Raw genomic sequence first — 15,917 nt, 5'->3', positions numbered from 1 at the left:
AGACTGTTTAATAAAGTGGAGCCTTTCACACCAGATTAGTGACCTGGGAAATACATAGGTCGACCTTCAGTGTGAAAGAGTCCACCCAGGTAAGGTTATTAATTTAGTATTAGTTGAATATTAACTATTATTTTTTATTTGTCATATCTAGCTTTGTGTCTATGTGCGTCAAAAACATGGACAGGGCCAGCTCTAAACTGCTGGAGGCCCTAGGCAAAATTTTCTGTGGAGGCCCCATTTTGAGACGACTCCTACCCGCCATCAAGCAATAAAGACTGAGTAAAAAAAATTGTGTTTAAAGCACTGTATTTGTGTTACCTATTATAAGATATAGCACATGAATATCAAAATAAAATGTAATAAATACAAAGGTGAATGTGGGTCTCTCCTCTTGTGTGGAGCTTAAAATGAGGACCTTCAAGAACGGTGATGTCACTTATCTTGACCAATATACTGGCACTTTTTTGTCCGGCTCACTTGTGGTTCTGCTGCCTCAGTGCTGCCTAAGAATTTCAACATTGTTCCTATGGAATGTAGCATATGTGTCAACATTAAAATATCAGAAAATAACATGGACATGAGAGTTAACATCCATTCTAAGGGGGTCACACACAGGACGAGAAGCGCCGCGTCACATCGCGTAGCAGAAAGGACAAGGCGCAGGTATACCACATAGGAAGCGTCACACAAAGAGCGCCAGTCAGGGCCGGATTAACCAACCACAGGGCCCCTGGGCACACAGGTCCTATTGGGCGCCCCCGCACCCACACATCGCAACTCAAGATATGAGCCTGTTCACAAACAATACAAAGGTAAACCTTTTACAGATCCAAAGTTAACTGAAACTCGGGTTTAGTTATTACAAACTGCCATTCCTTTTATCTAGAACTCGCTCATTCAAATTGAGAGTGATAACATTTGTCCAACCCCAAGGCTAGCTTTAGTTGTAGGTGGTGGGGTTTCCCTTTGTTTACATTTGGATTGCAGGTTGTGGCTTTAAGGATACGAGGTGACAGGTGGCGGGAATGAAGCACCAAAAAAAAAAGTGAAATGTTGAAATTTACTGAAAAGGTTTGACTATGTCTTTACTTAGACCCCCTTGCTCCACCTGTGTATATAATTAGTGCTCTGTATCTTAGTTGGATGATATTCACTATATGTACTGCCCATAAACATACAATCAATAGGTGGCAGTTTAATAATTGTGGTTGGGGCCTCCGTATCAAAAGAAATCGTGTTTAGGGCCCCCAATGTCAATAGAGGCAGTGACTTTGGCCCCAATAATCATTTTAAACTGTGGCCTACGGGCCTGAGGCAGGTAAGTGTGTGTCAGGGTCCCACTTGGCTGCACATTTCAATTGAAATTAGTGAAATGTTGCAAAATGCATTGAACACGGACACAGGACCCTGGTGGTCTGGGGCCCCGGGGCATGTGCACTGCATGCCCGGTCGGTATTACAGGCATGGTCATTTATGATGTCTACTGAACACTAAAGTTTAAATCTGAACCAAATTCAAATAGTATGGTAACAATAGTGACTGTTTTACAAAATGTTCTTGTCAACAAATTACATTTCAAATTCTAAAAAAAAGGAGGGGAGAAAAGAGAGAGAAGTGTTTGTTGACATTTGAGCAAATTTTCTGTCTCCATTCGCATGGAGACTCAACCACCAATTACAGTAATTATATATAACAGCCCAAAGATAATGATCAATTATTAAACCTTGGCTTAGAGATGATATTTTTAGTGTTGTAGTGCATAACTGAACACTGCTCCATTTTCCCCCAGACGCACTTTGAAATAGTCTGATCCACTCTGCAGACACTGGGGCTTCTGCAGACTCCACCCACCTTTAACAGCCTGATGATGCATCAAACCAGAAGTTTCCCTCTACTCAACAGCCAGGTAAATATTGTTAATGCAGTTTGGAGTGGGCAGATCTAGAGTCAGTGAACCACAGTTAGTTAGCTTAATGCCAAACCTAAATGGTAAACTGCAAAAACCTAACCCTGCAAAAAATACAAAAGGTAATGACTTATTTTTTTCCATTCCTTCATGAAAATGATGTGGGAAAGTCAGCAGGCTAGCTAACTAGCTTAGATAGGCTAGTATGGCTAGTCTGAACTTGGAAGCTAAGCTAGGCTAGGTTTTTTTTTTCTTTAGTTAAGAGTGCTTCATAATATCCTCCTCTTCTAGCCTTCTTTGGGCCCTCCCATTTATTCTTAACCAATGAGATTATTTCTGCCTCTGGGAAACGTTTGTAGCCTATAGTAAAAAGTCCAATCTGCTTATTGAGGCCTATTTGTTATTTACCCTTTTCTTGTAGTTTTCCATTTGTGCAAAGGTTATAGTAATTCTACGGTCAATTTTAGAATGATACTATAGCCTCCATAACTATATACTATACACAGCAACATTATAAACTATAGGCTATATCCTGTAGGAGTAGCGTGTTGCAATGATAGGAGACTAAAAATACCATTAAGTAGGATAAACTCACAACTGAGTATCATAGACACACTGTAAGTCCCTACATTAATATTACAGGAATCCTGTAGTGACTTTTCATTAGGGCAATTACAGTACAAAGTAGGCTAATGTGTTTCTCTGGCCTTCTGAAGTAAGGACATGGCTGTGTGCTTAGGATAATGCAGCATAGTGACAGTATTTTAGCCAGTAATGAATTTATTAGGGCTCCATGTGGAAGTGGGATGCTTCTAGTGTAAAACCTGTGTATGGAGCCACATGTGCCTCTTCCCTTCTCATAATGTAGCCTATATGTCTTATCCATCCCCACTAGATGGCATTGCAATTGCAAGGATGATGCAGGATGATCTGTAGTCCATCACTGAGACTTCTACAGCCAACATCAATGAAGGACTGTACTGTGATGTTAAGCTAACACACAGGCTTATATCCATGAAAAATAAGTTAATAGCCTACACTAAAATCTCTCCATGGGTTAGTAAATAAATAAATAGGCTAAATAAATCAGAACTGCAACTGGCTGGTCATGCCTGATCATAGCTGGGTTAATCAATACTAATACTTAAAAAAACAAAAAAACAAAAAACACATCTGGAGATTTTAATGAATAGCCTATATATAGGCTAGTCATTTTTCATCATTTAAATTAATTTGTCTAACAGCCCTATAATGGGTTTTTTTTAATTGTTATTTTATTTTTATTTTAAAATTTTGCCTAAGACATTGTTACAAAGGAATAGACATGATTGGAAATAGTTCACATGAAAAAAAACATTTATGGGAGGATGACTTGAAATGTAATGAAATGTTTACATTTCACCAAAGGGTCCGCCCAACAACTTACCGCATTTCTAGCCCACTGTTTGAAATGAAGATAAGTTTCCCTAAATGCATTTCGTCTTGGCTCACATGCCTTTGCAAAGGTCCGCTCCCTGACTGTGTTTACAGTAAGGATCTGTGTCTGTCTGTCTGTAAATTGGACAGAAGGATTTGATAACGGTACGGTGGGTGTTTCTCTTTAATTCTGCGGCATCTATCATACTGTATGCGGGCCTGCTTTCCTCAAGGAGGGCGGGCCGTGAACACAATGAGGAGTTTTCGGACAGTGAACTACTGATGCGACATGTACCGAGCCGTGCACTTGGAGACATTTCAGCGCGTACCTCGCCTAACTTGGTTTGCATTGATTGAATTTGGGAATGGCACGCACAGTGCTTGAAGCTCAGCCTAGGCCCGGGTCGGCTGTCTGAGAACTGACGTCGGACAAAGCCACAGAGGCTGGCTGGACTTTGGAGATATTCTGCAGAGGGTTTTTTTGCGACTGTCTGCAAACGCAGCAGGTAAAGGCAGGCGCGAGGCGAGGGGGGCGACGCCGTACCCCTCTCTCAAGTGATAAGACGCGCTGCTAAATTATAGTAGGACTATTTAGGGACTTATACGCAGTCACGGCGCCCCTTCCTAGCGGTGCAAGATGATGTCACTTATAGATCTGGACGATGACCAGCGATGGGTGCCCACGCACGTGAATGTCACCGTCCTTCGCGCGAGGGGACTGCGAACGAAGGGCAAGCACGGGAGCCGCTACCTTTACACCATCATCCAGGTGGCGAAGGAGAAATTCACCACCGGGTTGGTGGAGAAGGCGGAGGTGCCCGAGTGGAAGGAGGAGTGCTGCTTCGAGCTGCTGCCCGGGATCCTGGAGGACGGCGGGCGGAGCGCCTACCCCCCGGGGAGCGGAGACCTGGTCCTCACGGTCATGCACCGGGTGCTTATCGGACTTGACGTGTTTCTCGGTCAAACCATCATTCCCCTTGATAAAATATTTCAGGATGGAATGTGTCCAAGAGATGAGTAGGTTGTGCTTGAGTTTTAATGTAGCATGTATGACAAACCGTATGTTTGTCATTAGCCTACTCACCAGTGGAAAAGGGTGGTCACTATTGTGGGTTGTATCATGCTTTTTTTTCTCTTCAGGCCAGGGGAGGGTCAGGTTATTCCATAAACAATACAGGGGAGGGCCATGTAATTTTTTGATTCATGAAATTCTTTAAATATTTTGGGGGGAAATTCTCCTCACTGCCCATTCCATCTCATGCAGCTGGCCCTGCTTTGAGACACTTCTCTTATTAGTGCAGCGTTTCTCAACCAGGTGCCATCAGTGACCCAATAGTCTGCAGGTTTCCATTCCAACCAAACACTCATTACAGCAGCTTATTTCACTGATCAGCACACCTTCAACCAGAGAGGAGGGACAAGTCAGAACCAATCAATGAAATCAGTTTGTAGTGTGTCAGGACGGCACATGGTTGAGAAACACTGCCAAGGCTTAAACTCACATGCATACAGGTGCCGAAACATTTTGTCCCACACATTATCTCCTCCTGAGCACATCCCACAATGCAGTGCAAACTGGCAAGATCAGATGATGATGTATGGGCAGTTTGCGCCATAGGAAAGTAATGGTGCTAAACCAGGAAGCCTCCATCTTTATGCACATGGTCAATTTCCCAAGGGTTATGAATCATACATTGGAAATTTGGCACAGTAATTTAGCACAATATTCTCTCCATGCAGCACTAAAGACATCTCCAAATACATGACTCTATCACTCACCCTTGACAGTAACTCATATTTGGCACTGAGCAAATTATGTAGCTAATATTTGTCTAAAAGATATATTTATTTGATGCCATAACCACTATCTACTGCTAGAGGATGAAACATTATAAGGCTATCTTATTTTTAGTAATTAATTTTTCTTTAGTAGCTTATAGTACACAGTAGAACTAAGACAACTTGTAGCCAAATTATGTCAAACACTTTTAACTAGTAAATGGCATTCCAAAATATTTGCCTGCATATCAAGCTGTGGCTTTTTGAAAGTTGTAAACTGTATATCAGTTTAAGATAATAGCACACCAAATCATAATCATGAGATATACACCCATACTTTATATCCAGGCTCAAACACACACATTACTGCAGGGATGTGACCTCTGCAACAGTTTGGCACTTTAGATTCTGTTTTGAACATTTCAGGGAGATGAGGGATCATGAAAAATTAATGTTTTATTGCGCGAGTTTCACCCAAGGTCAAAATTCCTCCATATGCCATTCAAAATGGAAAACACGAGTTCCTCGCTCTTTGCGATACATTGTTATTATGATGTATGGTAGGCTAATGTATAGTAATCACATGTCCATGATAATTAACTAGGGTTGAAATTATGTAGTTTAGTCTTAACTGTGTGGTTTGGTTCGCCCTAGTATTTAAAGAATGTCTCTCACACACACATACGCACACACATACACACACACACTGCATATACAGTCAGACAGGCGTGCATGCACACACACACACACACACATATTCATCCAGATAGACAACTTAGAATAGGTTTAATGGAACTGAGGAAGCTGTTTTCCTTATACAACTGGGTTAATAGTCGGCTCAGTTCACCAAGGCACTCCGGTCAAATTAAGATAGTGAGAATAGGAGTCTTGTACTGACTCAAGATCTCACTTTAACATGATAAGATCTCCTTGTTGAGGCTTGTGCCATTTGGTGATCTGTTCCCCTCGCTGAAGAACAAACAACATGAAAGACTGGTCAAAATTGGCAAATGGTCTCCATGACCTTCGAGAACTTTAAAAAGCATGCTTATCATGAGATGACATTGTGTTCTTCTTCTTGACCCCATTTTATAACATGTTTCCAGGTGAAAAATATAGGCAAGAATTGAGTATACTCAAGTGAATACTCAGTCTATGACCCATTTTCACTCACCTCCTTTTATGCAGATTTGAGTTTTAGTTTTGGAAAGCTCTAACAATATTCAATGAAACTACTCACTGATGTTCATGTTCATTACAGAGTACTAATTCTGACTGGCCTAACCATGGCAATTGGTAAAAAAGCCTATATTACTGGTCTTTTTTCCACATTCACTTTAAATATTACATTTCAAAATATGTATATATCAAGTGTCAGCCGTTTGAGTGCAGAAAATTGACAAATATGCTATTTATATTCATGTTATTTTTGTTATGCCTAATTTATATATGCCAGTTCATGAAGCATTACAGTAAATTTGTTCTATATGATCTGTAATTTGAGTTTAATAAACTGATATTATTAGTTGTGGCAATATCCCACCAAAGTCACAAAAGTATTTCACCTTGTTTAAATTTCAGTAAAGTTATGTTGTTACTTATCACAGCAATAATTTCTAATTCAAATGGTTTCAAACCTGCTGACATCAACTACAAATGAAACTGCATGAAGGTTCAAAGGAGTCATTACAACTTAATCTGTGTTTTACAGACAAAGATTAAGTTACTGATTGCTCACTGAATGTTATGGATGGCTCTTACAACAAATGAAACGGTTAAGTCTAAATGAGGGAATTTAGGTTCAAACAATAATTTGACTGAGCTACATTAGGTAAATTGTTATGATAAATATTTTCTTATTATTTTAAAAATCTGGCTCCAAGTCCCATCTAATTTGCTCCATTATAAGCCTTTAAAGAGCTCAGTTATGTCACAGGTGGAGTAACAGGACTCATCAGTAATATGTGAAGCATTTCCACCATCAACATTGGAGAGCAGAATAGAGAAAAGCAATGCCACACATCTGGCTTTAATTGTGGGTTCTCCGCCCTTTCTCCACTCTGTATGCTCAGTGAAACTCACATTGAATTCCAGCTGTTTGTTTTGGCTCGACAACATTTTCTCTCGTCCACTCAGAAAGGGGAGTAGGAGGCGGGAGCATTGGGAGGATTTCCTAGGTCGACTCCTTGGAACGTCCTTGTTACATACAAAACACACACACCAGGTGTTGGTGGGTGGACCTGCAGGAATTTAGGTTATGATTTTGTGCTCTGAGGTCCATAAAATAGTTTGTTGTCAAACACAGCGGTCAGATTTCGAGCACCATCCCCTCTAGCAGTATTTTCAAGTTATGTAATGCAAGGAAGGTATTGCCAAGAGGAAATCAATGTTTTTTTTTTGTTGCTTGTTTTGTTTCTATCTCAGTGAATGGTCAGATAATACATGTAATCTCTGCTCTGAGCTTGGTGTTTGAGAAGATATTATATTTAAGATATTTCGCTAATGTATTTACATAAGGCGGTGGTGTAAGATTGAGTGTTGTCATAGTATCGATGTTGACTGTCCCTTTCCTTTTGTGGCTGCAGATGGCTCAAGCTCAACTCTAAGGTGGGACGGAAGGAGAAGGAGCGTGGCGAACTGCAGGTGACCGTTCAGTTCACTCGCAACAACATGACAGCCAGTATGTTTGACCTCACCATGAAGGACAAGCCACGCTCTGCCTTTGGGAAGCTCAAGGATCGCGTCACGGGGAGGAAGAGGGGAGATGTGGAGTCCTCCTCAGCCATCGTGCCAGGCCGCTACGCAGCCTTGTCAGGATCCCTGGGGCAGCCGTTTGGAGAGGACGGTGGAGGCGGGGTGGAATCAGGAGATATAGAGGTAGTAGAAGAGAAGAGTAAGAGTAAGGTGAAAGACTTCTTCAAGGGGAAGCTACGCAAGTCGTCTGACACCAGGTCATGCTCATCGCTAGCTTCGGAGAGCAGTTTGTCTTCTGTGGCTAGTGATAACCCCGGGCCTCCGCCCAGCCTTGACCTGCTAGCAGACCCTCCCAGCTCCCCCATCTACAGCAGCAAAGTGAGAGTGGACACCCACTATGGAGAGACGGACCTAGCTAAAAAAGGTAGGTTTTTAGATTTTTCTCGGGTACATGACATGGAGGCTGGTGACTGTTGGTATGGCCTAAAAATGTGGCTATCATGTCTACTGTACTCACTAAGACTGAACAAACTACTTTTTAAGGCAAAAGTTCAAAGAATTAGCAAGGAATCAAGGATCATCCTCCCTGTCTTCTATAGACCAGCTTCCCTGCATGCTATACATTATATAGATTTTATTGCATTGCTCACACCCATTTGTGATCTAATTTATAAACATTGTATGCTTAGGGCATCTCTTCCTGATTCTTGTAACCCAGTTCTTACCTTCCAACAGTGCTTACCAGCCAACACACCACAAAGGTCCTGACCCACAAGCGAGCCTTCAGCGATGAAGCTAGTAAGATCACAACCACCTTTCCTCGACAATACCTAGCAGTGGAGTCCATCAAGGGTCAGACCATGACTCAGTCCAAGTCTTCTTTGTGTATCAATGGAAGCCATGTCTATGACTCTGAGCCATCAACCCCCAAGAGCTCAGGAGCCCTCCCATCCAAGCTGGTGTTGCTAGAGAAATGCTCCCCGCTCTCTCGTTCCCTGCAGAACCTCACCAAGCGAAGTGAGGACAAAACTTCCCCTGGCGAGGGCCGACGCTGGTCCTTTGACAAGATGAAGAAAGAGGAAAAGGAGGAAGAAAAGGAAGCTGAGCCATCAGCTCCCTCAATTCAAAGCGCTCGGATAGGGGGTCGCCCTGTGCAGGCAGCGGTGCCAATACTCTCCTCTGCTCCTGATTCATCTGACAAAGGCAGGAAGCTAAGAAAGACTTTATTCTCTGGAGGAAGGAGCGATTCTCTCCCTGCTAAGTCAGACCTGAGCCAGGCTGGTGCGACTTCTGAAGGGAGACTCAGAGGCTGGTTTGGCTCCAGTGACTCCCAGAACAAGCCAAGGTGAGTGAGGGTCATTACAGTCCTGCCTCTGGGTCCCAGGGTGTTTGAGCAGTGTTTCTTCCATCTAAGGCACAACACTAGGCATCTTCTCCACAGTGAGGCCTGTATTCAGTTGGGTGTCTTGAGTTCAGTGTTTCTGCTGCCCCCTGCTCATTTGAAATGGAATTGATCCAGCTCATACTTTTCTCCATTTTACCACCATGCTGTATCATCTCACATTTCCCACAGCACTCTCCAAATAGCAGCTCAGCAGTTTCATTTTCATCTCTTAAGTGTTTGTCTATCTTTCTCTATCAGAGATGCAACGTCACTGTGGTGTAGAAAAAAACAAAAAGCTTACAAAATGATGCAGGGAAAATCATTCCATCTTGATATGAGCTCACCCAACAGAATAGCTGCCAATGCAGATGGTCAAATCCTGAATGGCAAAATGCTACACTGCATTGTTTGTGTTCTTATTTTGCTTGTTTATTTTGCAAATGTGTTTTGCTTCTTTTATTGAATTTGTGTTACTCTTTCCATAATTTGTTTGGCCATTGTTATATCCTCTGACTTTGAATGTCTGAAGCTAGTCAAGCATTTCAGTTTTGTAGCTGACAGAAAAATGTCCTACCTTGCTGTGGAATATCAACAAGTATTTTGGTGGTCTTTTTTCTGTTTGTGTAAGAAAGATGCTCCCCATTGGTCAACTGGCACATCATTAACTAAGAGGACTACTTGTGCCCTATTTCCTCCACAGGCTGGAAGTTTCTCCTAAAGTAGAAAGCAGCTCAGACGTACCCCCTCCCCTCCTTCCTCGCTCCCCCATTCCCCCCCAGTGCTCCTCTCCCACTGCCTCCTCCACTGGTCATGTTTCACCTGATAACGGGAATCACACTAATCCCTTCACGTCCTCTTCCTCTCCCTCATCAACCCCCATCTCCCCCACCAACCCTTTCCTCCCACGTATGCAGCGCAACCCCTTTTTTGAGGAGCTCATAGCTGAGGAGTTGCGGAGGTCCCCTCCTCTTCTGCCCTGCTCCTCTTCTGGCTCACACCTCTCTCATTACACTGCTCTGCCCTCCCAGCCATGCATACCCAGCCCTGGTCATGATATTAGGCAAAAGAAAATGGCTTCCATAAGGCGTGAGCGCCCCAGGCCTGTAGCTAGGCAGATATCCCTCCCCGCATTACTCCCCAGACTAGTCACACCTAGCTCCCCCAACCACTCCACCCCTCGCTCCATGTCAGAGAGTGGGGGAGAATGTGATGACTCCTTTGATGCCTTCGCCTCCAGCAGGCTTAACTCACCAAAGGGGACTCTTCCTCAAAATTCTTTGAAAACCATCCTAACTTCACCTCATAGAAGTTGTAACCCCCCAGTTGATAACAATGCCATTAGTCCTATAGAGGAGTTGCGAATATGTGAAGTAGAGCCTCCACCTTTGCCTCCAAGGAGGCCTTTAAGAACTACAGTGAACGAGATATACTCTGACAGCTGGCTGCATAGAGGTCAAGAGCTAGCTGTCCACAAAGAAGCCTACCTTCTTTCACAGACTGGTGTGGCATCCCTACAACATGGAAGAGAAGGAGAACGCAAAAGAAATACACCAAGTATATCTCCAGACCCTCACACTACCAGTGAGACCTCTGATTCCCTCAGCATTCACTCTCAACCACATGCAAACAAGACTTCCCCAGGATTTATGTCTGAAGAAAAGCTCAAGAAGTTCAAATATGAACCTTTAGAAGATGAAACTGACTGCTGGAGGGGGATGCTGTTTGAGCAAGACTTGTATGGACGTGTTGGCAGAGGAAACTATGGAGAATCCAAAGTAAACAGCAAACATTTATCACTGACCACTGAGGAAACTGCTGAAAATAGGATCACGTCAAAGAACACCACCCATTCTCAACACATTGATTTGGCAGAACCTAAAATGCTTCTTGATAGTGAGATGTCTGTTGCAGATCTTTTGAGTCTGTCATCTGCAAGTCTCCTTAAATCAAATGCAGAGGCACTAGGTATTACTTCCAGTACATTAGAGTCAACAGTAGATTCTTCCCCCATTCATCCAGCTCAACCTTTATGTGTAAACAATAATGTGTCTTTCTCACTAACTTTGGAAGATCTGAACATGAATGTGAATAATTCAGACTTTAGTTTTATTGATTCTGATGGCTCTTCTCATTCAGAAATAGTTGATACTCTTAAAGGTCCCAGTTGTTTCGGCGGAATTTTCCCACAGCCATCAGAAGATTCATCCATTTACCCTGAGGAGAAAGTGACCACATCTGAGGATATGTTCACTTTGAAGAATACATGCATAACCCAGATGAACTCTTCCTTTGAAGTAACTGGGTCATCTAACAAACTCTGCAAAGTCTCCCCAGTTTGCCAAGACAATTGCCAAGATGGGCGATGTGAACTGAATAATGTGACAACACATGGTAACTCTCCAATGAATAGGAAAGAGAATGCTGCTTCATTATTAGACAGCCAAACATCTGATCAACCTGATCTTAAAACTGAATCCAGACAAGATACGACAAGAGGTGTTGACGATTTTAAAAAGACACAAGCTGCATTTGATGATAATGGCAACCCAGAAGCCAAACTAGCCACACCTAACCAGAAGAAGGAGTCGTTATCGAGGGTGGTTAGCGCACGTTTTAGACCGAAAGGAATGACGAGTGGCAGTCCACACAGTCAAAGTAAAAAGGGAGAGGGCAAGTTTGAACAGTTGTTGTCCCTTGTTCAAAATATTTCAGCTAGTGAAGGACCATTCTCATACCAACCCACTAAATCGCCTCCTCTCTCTTCACTGACATTAGATAAAGAGACAGCCTCTCTGGCAGACAGCATAGATGAAGACCAGACTGATTGCGAGTTGAATACCACATCACTAAGGCCATCACAAGAAGACACCACTACCATGCAGTCAATTCTTACAGAAAATGGTGTAACAGAAAGACCCTCTGAGATCAGTTTTGAAGACCTCCATGCAAAAGTAGCGCCAAACTTGAGAACCCCTTCAAAGTCAAAGATTGGGCAATCTTTGCAAGAGTCTAAACCCTCTTCTTCCATCCTTTCTTCTGCACTCTCCCTGTCAGCTGACTCTGATGCACAGGCTAAGCTCCACCCTTCCCCTGTCTTTTGCCCCTCCATACACCCCTCAAGTGTGGGGCCCAGTGCTGGAGCCATTACTACTCCGGCTGTGGCCCCCTACACCTCCTCTTCCTCCTTCTCTACCTCCTCCACCACTACTGCCCGGCCCCTGGTCGATGCACGGCACTCACTTTTGCCTGAAGAGACACAACCAGCTAGCAACCTGCCCCATCAGGAGAGCAGGTGAGAATCCTCACTCTAGGATACGCACTGAACTCCTCTTTAGATGTATGGGTATTGCAGACAACAGTTGCACATACATTACAAACTATGTAAATGGGGAAATAAATCTGAAACTACCTTTACATTTTTGCTGAAATTTTGATTTTGTTGCTCTGACAGCTTTGTTTACTGTTGGCCCGGCCTGTTGGATGCTGAATGCACTCATGCCCTTCTAAATCCCACCTGCTCATCCAAAGCAGTTGGATGATATCTGCTGTGCATTGTTCTTTGCTTTGCTTCGCTTTTACGTTACTCATCTCATGTTTCAGTTTCATGTTGTCTATTATGATTTTGTTATTTGTTCTTACGCTAAGTTCTGCCTGAACTTAGTTGCCTTTGCTGCCACTTTGGCCACCTGCTAATGAAAGCTAAACGTAAATCTCCCTCGTATTGGTATATTATTATATTACTAGAATGTGTGATAGCATTCCTACAGAAGAGTTTTAGGGCCATTGTAGGTATTTTTTTTAACAGCTGGGGGGGTAATATTCTGAGAAAAAAATCTGAAATTATCAGATTATAAATCTGATAGAAATTTGTGAGAAAATTCAGAATTTCCGAGTTTTTAATCTGATTTTAATCTCAGAATTTCTTACTTTTTTCTTAGAATATTACCCCCCTCCCCCCGTAAAAATAAAATGTCACCTACAATGGCCCTAATACTCTTCTGTACATTCCAGTACATGAGGCAGGCATCTTGGTCAGAGGTAAAGTCTAAGTCAGCGTAATTAATAATAATTATGAAAAAGGACCCCCATTTTGATGAGCATTAGCAGAATACAGTCACAGGGAACAAACAATAAATGTATATGGTTAGATATGCAGCATCCATTGGGTTATACTATGTTTACAACAGATATAGGAGAGATATTGCAAATACTACAGTGTTGGGTAGTATTTAGTAATGTGCTGTCATGTGTTTATTGACAAATAGACAAAGGACCATAGAGAAGCACAGGTGCACAGCCATTTAATTGTCAACATTTGGAAATGATTACAAATAAAAAGCATAGTTTGCAAAAGTAAATATTAACAGGATTATCTCAGAAGCCCAGCTTTGCTTTCTGCAGTGATCATAATATAGCTTTAATTTGAATTCTAACTTTAATTCTATTTCTCAATTTCTAAGCAATCCCTTGCTGTTGCTGCTGAATAGGGATCCATGTGTATCCCTCATGACTATTTCATCCTTGAGGGGCAAGGAGTTTTCTAATGCTCAAAGAACACTAGATGCTAGATTTTAATATTTCCTCTATAGTCTTTAATTTTCTTTCACTGAGTGAAGAGTCGACCTTCTGATCTGCTCTGATCTGTTGTTTTTCCTTGCAGTGTAGTTATTGTTACCTGAACCATCATTTCAACATACAAGACGATTGTTGTAATGTGTTTTAGTCATGCAGATACTATTTTGTAGACTGTATAGGATGTTAGTAAATGTATATCCTTGTTGAAATGCTGGCACTGACCTGTTAACTTTGCAGCCCTCATCCAGTGAAGCCGCTTACCTCCATGGGTGGCCAGCCGGAGAAGAAGGAGGGTCGTTCAGTCCTGGAGAAGCTCAAGTCCACTATTCACCCCGGACGCACTGCCCACCACACTGTGGCTGAACCTGAGAAGAGTCAGGTACTGTGCAACAAAAAACAAAACTCCATGCATCCTTTATTCACCTTTTATAAGCTTTTATATTGATGGAATCTTTAATACAATTCAGCAAGTCATTCACTGATTTCATGAGATGAGAATTTGTTGGCCCTTTGCAGAAAATATTGTGGGTGGCCTAATGTTACTTAAGGGGCTAAAATTAGCTTCTTGGTATGTATTCCCACATTCTTCCCAAATTAAATGGAGAGATACATTCCACAGTAGCTATTGTACATTTACATGCACAGAGCAACCCGGCTATTGCTCATACTCTTGTTAAGTTCTTATTCAGGTTAAGCTGTTCACATGCATCTTTGATACCCTGTGAGAATCGCTGTTTCCATTAATAAAACAGTTGACAGAATATTCCTGTCTACCAGGTATGCAGCAAACATGTATGAAAAGGTGTCAGCTCCCCCCTCCATATTTGACTGAGCTTACTTCTGATACAGGGGAAAGAAATGCTGATCCTAATAGTAATAGTGAATATTGCTTGTCTCCACGTTTTCTGCTGACATAAAAATTTACCCATAACGCTGTGCAAGTCTGAGTTTGCGCAGATGATGAAAAGGAATAAGATGTTTGCATGCCACAATAACCCATTTAATATCAGAGTAAGCAACGCATCTAATGTTTATTGTCCACTACATTACATGCAATGGAAAATTAGGCACTCCAGCAACAAAAATCCAACACATCAGACTTTATATACATGAGATAAAATGCAATATAAATAGATAAATAAAATAAAAAGTATGAAGTATATAGTATAAAGTATGAAGAGCACTGATTAAAAAAAATAACCTGTGTCACACACCTAAGATAGATAGATAGATAGATAGATAGATAGATCTTTGTTGTCCACTACATTACATGCAAAGGAAAATTGTCTATGGCACTCCGGCAAAAAAAAATCCAACACATCAGACTTCATAGGCTACATGAGATAAAATTCAATATAAATACATAAAAAGTAGAAAATAGAAATGCAGCTTATGAAGAGCATTGATTAAAGGTGTAATCTATTAACCTGTGACATGCTGTACCTCTCCCCTCTCCCCTATAGGAGGTGCCAGTGGACCACTCTGCTCAGTACCAGCACCTGACCAACATGGAGCTGATCTCCCTGCTGCTGCAGCAGGAGATGGACATGCAGAAGCAGCAGGCGGCCTCAGAGCAGCAGGAGGCCATGCTGGAGAAACGTGAAGCGGAGCTGAAAAAGGTCAAGCTGCAGGTTCGAGACCTTGAGGACTACATTGATAATCTTTTGCTGCGGATCATGGAGCAGACGCCCACGCTGCTGCAAGTGCGCGGCAGACACAAGTGACAACAGCACTAGAGTGTGTATGGGCATTGCACACACTGTATGATCAGTTTCCTCTAGAACACTGCTTCCTCTGTAGATTGTGACTCATTTGTAACTGGATGCAGAGACTGACTTCAAATCACAGGGTTTGTTTCGGTCGCTTACTTGAAAAGTCCCATTGTTGCACAAAGGGCAAAAAATCTGGACTAGGAAGCACTGTTCTAGAGGCAGGTGTAGTCCAAAAAACACAAAACCTGATCTCACAATCATCCAGGTCTTCTCACTGCTAATACTGCCCTGTTGATGTAGACACGATATTACCCAACATGCATGCTTCTTACTATCTCAATTTGGTACAAACAAACAAAGAACAAAGCACTATGCGAGAAGCTTCTATCATAGCAGATGCAAACGGTTATTTCGCCCATGCTTCCTAGAATAAGGTAAGGTACTCAGCTGT

The 15,917-nt window shown here is 42.3% G+C and overlaps 1 protein-coding gene across 1 annotated transcript; it reads left to right on the top strand.

Annotated features, from left to right (window-relative positions):
- The first annotated feature begins 3,959 nt into the window (after nt 1–3,959).
- rab11fip5b (RAB11 family interacting protein 5b (class I)) lies at nt 3,960–15,478 on the top strand. Its single transcript, XM_071531802.1, has 7 exons — nt 3,960–4,339; nt 7,687–8,219; nt 8,531–9,140; nt 9,880–11,949; nt 12,049–12,471; nt 13,992–14,133; nt 15,218–15,478. Exons 1-7 carry the CDS (start codon nt 3,960–3,962, stop codon nt 15,476–15,478), a joined length of 4,419 nt encoding a protein of 1,472 aa, XP_071387903.1.
- Nucleotides 15,479–15,917: the final 439 nt, after the last annotated feature.

The sequence above is a fragment of the Centroberyx affinis genome, unplaced genomic scaffold, assembly GCF_046629955.1.
Source record: "Centroberyx affinis isolate AG114_WGS23_722 - 3 ecotype Tasmania unplaced genomic scaffold, CSIRO-AGI_Caff_v1 ptg002132l_1, whole genome shotgun sequence".
NCBI classification, from domain to species: Eukaryota; Metazoa; Chordata; class Actinopteri; order Beryciformes; family Berycidae; genus Centroberyx; species Centroberyx affinis.
This window is presented reverse-complemented; position numbering and strand designations above follow the sequence as displayed.